The 6,000-nt window shown below is 44.3% G+C and overlaps 1 protein-coding gene across 2 annotated transcripts in view; it reads right to left on the reverse strand.

Annotated features, from left to right (window-relative positions):
* TMEM245 (transmembrane protein 245) overlaps positions 1 to 2,543 on the reverse strand; it is a 201,473-nt gene extending 198,930 nt beyond the window's left edge. The window contains exon 1 of one of the 2 annotated variants that reach the window (XM_033930622.1): positions 1,835 to 2,543. In XM_033930622.1, the coding sequence (XP_033786513.1) occupies positions 1,835 to 2,428 (594 nt within the window). In that variant the 5' untranslated portion in view covers positions 2,429 to 2,543. The remainder of the gene's footprint in view (positions 1 to 1,834) is intronic. The other variant, XM_033930623.1, reaches the window with a different exon arrangement.
* Positions 2,544 to 6,000: the final 3,457 nt, after the last annotated feature.

The raw sequence follows: 6,000 nt of genomic DNA on the forward strand, positions 1-6,000 counted from the left end.
GGAGACGGGAGAGATCCCGTGCTGCCCCTTCCTGCCCCATTTTGAGCCCCTCTCTGAATTGGTGCCTTGAGTTCTTGCAGCCCAGCGGTATACCAGGCATGAGCGAGCTACCTTCACTCCTGCCTGGCGCTGACATGCTTCCTGAATGGTTGCTATAAGTTCTTACTAGTCCCGTAAGAACTCGCAGCAGCCATTCAGTGAGCGGCTCAGTGTCGGGCAGGAGCGAGGATAGCTTGCTCATGCCCAGTACACTGTTGGGCCGCGAGAACTCGAGACAGCCATTCAGGGCAGGGAGGGAGGGGGTCTGGGTGCAGAGCCTGGCAGGGAAGGGAAGGATGGGGGCAGGGCACATGAATATTAATCCCCCATCTTATATTCGAGTCAACCTTTTTTCCTCCTTTTTGGGGGGAAAATGGGTACCTCATCTTAATAATAATAAAATCTATTTTAACCCACAGTACCTTACAGATCAGAGAAGTTTATATCAAGAGAATCTGCCAAACACAGAAGAAATACATTCATGAACATATTCATTACATGACTGAAGTTTCTTAGGCAAATTTATCAAATAAATAAGTCTTCAAGGATTTTCTAAATATTTGGTAAGAAAATGGGTTTGAGATCAAATCACTTATGATATTGCTCCAAAACATCAGCCTGATAAGATAGAGTTTTTTCCAGAAATCTTTTAGAAGTACACCCTTTTAGTGTCGGAAACAAAAATGAAGAATTTCCTTGCATTAGTCAAATGTTTGCTGGAAAGACAAAATGTCTCAAAAGATAAGTGGGTGCAAAGCCTACCTACATCTTATAGCATAAACATGAAAATTTAAATATAATTCTAGCTTCAACTGGTAGCGGATCGACATATTCGAGTATGCACGGTATATTTTTTAACTACGTATTTTTGTTCAGTTTCATAATTAGACCAAAGGGTCCTTTTACCATGGTGCAGTAGCCGATTAAGCACGAGCTAAATGCTAACACGTCCATTATATTCAATGGACCTTAGTAAAAGGACCCCTTAGTTCTTTTGAGCAGGGACTGACTATTGTACATTTAATATACAGCAATAAATCAGTCTGCTGCAAAAAGCAGTTTGATAAAAGAGGCCCTATGCTTCTGCATTGAATATTAAAAATTTGCCTCTTAATTCTCAGCCTAATAATCTAGCCATCAGGTTACTCTTTAGAGGTGTATCTGTGAGTTTAATGTTGTTTCCATATTTTATTTACGGTATTTTAAATTTTACTTGATTAAATTATTTTTTTCATAGGGGGTGGCATAATTTTATATATAGTGCATCCCTTCCCCCATTCCTTTTTAATTTTCCAGGCGGGAGCAACATCATAAGCTTGCTACCTGGCTATCCATCTGACATCACTTCCTAGGCGCAGGGTCCGGAAGTGACATCAGAGAGATACGACACTGATGCGGGCAGCAAGTTCGTAATGCTTCTCACACAAGGAAAATTAAAGAGATACGAATAGCGGGACGGGGGTGCAGAGAGAAGGACGGGTGCTGGCACCTCTACCAAGACCAGGCCGGGGCAGACTGCTCCCCCCTCCCTTATTACACCACTATATGCAACAGAACACTATCGTCCCATTGTTATTTCAGGTTAAAAACATGAAAATAGGATATGTGGTTGGCCTTTCCAGTTTCAAACACTCATTCTAATGTTTTATAGAGGTTCGTTTGAACATAGTATTAACCAACATACAATCCTGAAACCGTACTCGACACACATATTTCTACGTCTATACAGTAAAACTAATCTGGCGCAGATAACGGTTGCCAGGCGCGCGCGCGCGCACAAGAGAGAGACTCTTACCCAGAGAGAGCTGAAGTAATCGAGGGCAACGTAGATGAGGGCGCAGGCGTGGCCGAGGAGCACTCGCAGCCCGAGGGCGGCGCCCAGGCAGTAGAGGGCGTAGAGTAGCGGCGCAGCCGCCAGCAAGGGTAAGAGCGGCCGCACACGTCGCAGCAGGAGCAGCGCGCCCAGCATCTCGACGCCTTGGTTGGCGCAACTGATGGGCAGCAGTAAGGCGCCGAGGACGATAGGCGTGCGCGAGCTGCGAAGTCCGGCTAACCAGCGCCGCCCCAGCCCGGTCAGCGAGGTCTTGAAAGGGTGCAGGAAGGTGCCGCAGAGCACGGCCCAGAGCAGCGGCCGCAAGAAGGCCTCCAAAATGAAGAAGACGAGCACGGCGGCGCCGCAGCAGATGGCCACGAAGATGAGCGCGCCCGTGTTGTAGAAGGCCTGCTTGATGTTCTTGTCAAAGCGCAACGTCGGACCCTGGGCGGTCGCTCCACTCGGCGGCGTTGGCAGGTGGAGCCGTTGCAGTGGTGGTGTCGCCTGTGGGGAGAGGGGACGGGGATCTCCAGAACTGGTGCCTGTGAACGTATTACCACCGCTGCTTTCCTCCATGGCTGAAGCATTTACTTTTGGTCCCGAGCTAACTCAAGAGCATCCGCCGGGCCCGGCCCCCGCTGTCACTCTGCCAGAAGAGGGGAGGGATGGTGACTGGAATCCTGGGAAATGTAGTCTTGGATCGGGATTTTTTTTTTTCAACTCCTCGCTTTATTCTTTTTAGTGTTTGCGTTTTTCTTTATCCTTGAAAATGTTATTAATTTATAAAAATAATACAGTAATACAATACACAGACATTAAAATATAAAACAATCTTATACAAAAGAGCTATTACTGCTATATATTCTTTATTAATGATCATTTTCTGACATATTTAAATAAGCTAGAAAGACCAAACTTTTAATACCTTGCAGGATGTTCCCAATTTATCAGTAAAGGTAACTCAAATTTGTGAACTTGCAAAACAGACCCCATCCAAATTGAAGTTGAGCATAGAATTGTCCTTCCAAGTTGATAAAATTGTCTTTATGGCAATTAGCAACAGCAGCTTCATATCAGCTTGATCCACAGATAATGTCAAAACTATAGCTTCACATATTATAATCTTCAAGGATAATAGCTACTTAAGAATTATTGCAGAAATAATTCTCCATACCTGCATCCAAAAGTCAATGAGTATGCTGACATTAGATGCAATAATATACCTTCATTTTTGCAAGATCAGCATGAATTATTAGGTGCTAAACCCACCACCAACAATTGTTGAGGGGTCCAACTAGCCCAATGACAGAAAAAAATACAGATTGCATAATGCTATCAAATGAAAGTGGGTTGAGCTTAGTCCAAAATAAGGACCACTTTTTTTCTGTTTCAGCCTCTCATGCATATTGCAGTACTTTTGAAGTAACATCTTATAGAATTAAGAAACAACATGACCCTTCTTGAATATCATCTCAATAAATGCATGTATAGAAAGTTTTTGTGTGGTAACAGAAGATAAAACATCAGCGTGATCGCTGCCATGCTGCAGTTGGAGCCATCTGAACTGCTGGCTACTTGAAATTGAAAATTATAATTGCAATGTCTGAAAAGATTTTAAAGTTGCGCTAGAAATGTAGTTTAGAGTCCATATACCATTAGTAGACCAATCATTCCAAGATATGATTTTCTTGTTTATCTTAATTTTAGGATTATCCCATATTGCAGAACATACAGACCAGTGTCTCAAACTCACGGCCCAGGGGCCACATGCAGCCCGCCAGGTACTATTTTGAGGCCCTCAGTAAGTTTATCATAATCACAAAAGTAAAATAAAACAGTTTCTTGATCTTATGTCTCTTTAGCTATAAATTACAATATTATTATTAAGGCTTAACAGAAAAGAAAGATTTATAAACTATAAAGAGTTTTACCTCATGCAAAATTGTCATTTCTGTAATTAGTTAATGTCTTATTAAAGAAATGACAATTTTGCATAAGGTATTTTTTTCTGAGGCCCTCCAAGTACCTACAAATCCAAAATGTGACCCTGCAAAAGGTTTTGAGTTTGAGACCACTGATAGACAGTGTCATAAGGGGCAATGGAGCCCCTCCCCTGCACTCTGCCCTGACACCCCCCTCTGTCGCGCAGACCTATTTCCCTGTACTTTTTTAAACTCTGGCATGAGCAGCTTGCCCACATCAGTGTCTGCTCGCCCTTTGATGTCACTTCCTAGACACAGGTCCCGGAAGTGACATCAGAGAGAGTGCCGATACCGATGTGGGAGCAACCTCAGTACAGGGGGCAGGAAGGAGGAGGGATGCTGCACCCTTAGGAAGACCACACCCAGGGTGGACCCCACCACTGCATATAGATGTGACACTAGGAATGTCTATGAACTTATCCAATTGCATAAGACAACCACGAGAAGAAATTATAAAAATTGAGATAATTTAGCTGATGATAGGACTTTGAAAGAACCAGGATCATACCCAAAATAAAATTAATTATAAGCATAAGTGTAATTTTGATAGTTGCTATTCAACCTCAAGTATTAAGGACAGGGGTCATGTGACATTATGGTACCGAGTGGTAGCTAATCGCTTGGCTCCACAACTCCCCTGACTAATTCTACTGTTTTAGCTATCCAGTGAGAGCCAAATCTGGATATTTCATTTCCCCTCATCATGCAGCAAGTGGAGGGCGTCTTCACTGGTCTCGACGCTATGGTCTCGAAAAATCTGAAAAAAGATTGTGACTGGCAACGAGAAGGAAAGCACAAGAAGGCAGAATGGAAAGAGCCCACATCTCCCACGGCTGGAGCAGTGTGGACAGCTGAAATAACTGTGGAGATTTCACTGGCCCTGAAGGATCGCTGGACCGTAAACTACAACTGGTGCTGGGCAAGTTGATGAAGGTAGAGCGGGTAACTGACCTGAATAAAGACATCACAATCAATCAGCACATTGATACTCTGGAGTCAGACACTGGGCTGCTTTGCACAGAAAACCAAAGGCTTAGCAAACTGTCAGCAACTGGAAGACCAGGTGGATGATCTAGAAAATCTGAGCTGTTGAAACAGTCTGCACCTGATAAGACTCCCTAACACAATGCTGGACCGAGAATTGAAGGGCTTTCTAGAAAAATGGTCAGTGAAAAAACTGAACAAAGGGCGAGGCAGGCCCGCTTCCAATCGAGAGGGTGCATCGCATGGGGGCCCAAAATAACTAAAATAAGAGACCGAGGGCAGTGATTTTCAGGCACCTCAGTTATACTCACAAAGACCTCATTTTTAGTGCACTTCGAGCAGGCAAGACTCTGGAGTAGCAATCACAGAAAGTCTTGTGTTTCCAAGACTATTCAAACAAGATCACTACCATGCATCAAAGATTTCCAGCAGTGGGGAAGAAGAGGCTGTGCTGAGGGAAGACAGCTGGACTCAGATTACGGAACACTGCAAGCTTGGAATTGTGACTCCCCCTGCCTTTGAAATGAAGAACGGGTATGCTGTCCTGGAAGTGGAGGAGATGAGAGCATCCCAAGGAAAGGAAGAACCAAAGCTTGAAATCCCAAACATTACTGGATCCTTGACCACTAGAAGGCGTAAGGTAGTGGTAGTTGACGATTCCCTTGTGAGGGGTACAAAAGCATCCACCTGCAGACCAGACATGATGTCATGAGAGGTATGCTGACTGCCTGGTGCCAAAATCCAAGATGTTACAGAGAGCTTGTTGAGACTCATCAAGCCTGATGACTATTATCTGATGATGCTCATCTACATTGGCAGTAATGATACTGGCAGGTACCCCTGCGAACGTATCAAAAGTGACTTTGTGGCTCTGGGAGAGGAGGTGAAACAGACAGGTGCGCAGGTGGTATTCTCGTCCATCTTCTCTGTTGAGGGTAAATGCCAGGTCAGAGAAGCTTGCATCCTGGAGATGAAATGTGTGGCTATGTGGATGGTGTTGAGAGCGTTTTGGCTACCTTGGACTATGGTATGATTTTCCAAGGTCTGCTGAGTAGGGATGGTGTGCATCCATCAAAGAAGGAAAGAAGTGTATTTGGCAGCAGGCTGGCTAATCTACTTAAGAGGGCTTTAAACTAGAAGTGATAGGGTCAGAGTGATCAAAGCCCCCAGGTGAGTAAGCCC

Source organism: Geotrypetes seraphini, chromosome 2 (genome assembly GCF_902459505.1).
Source record: "Geotrypetes seraphini chromosome 2, aGeoSer1.1, whole genome shotgun sequence".
Lineage (NCBI taxonomy): Eukaryota > Metazoa > Chordata > Amphibia > Gymnophiona > Dermophiidae > Geotrypetes > Geotrypetes seraphini.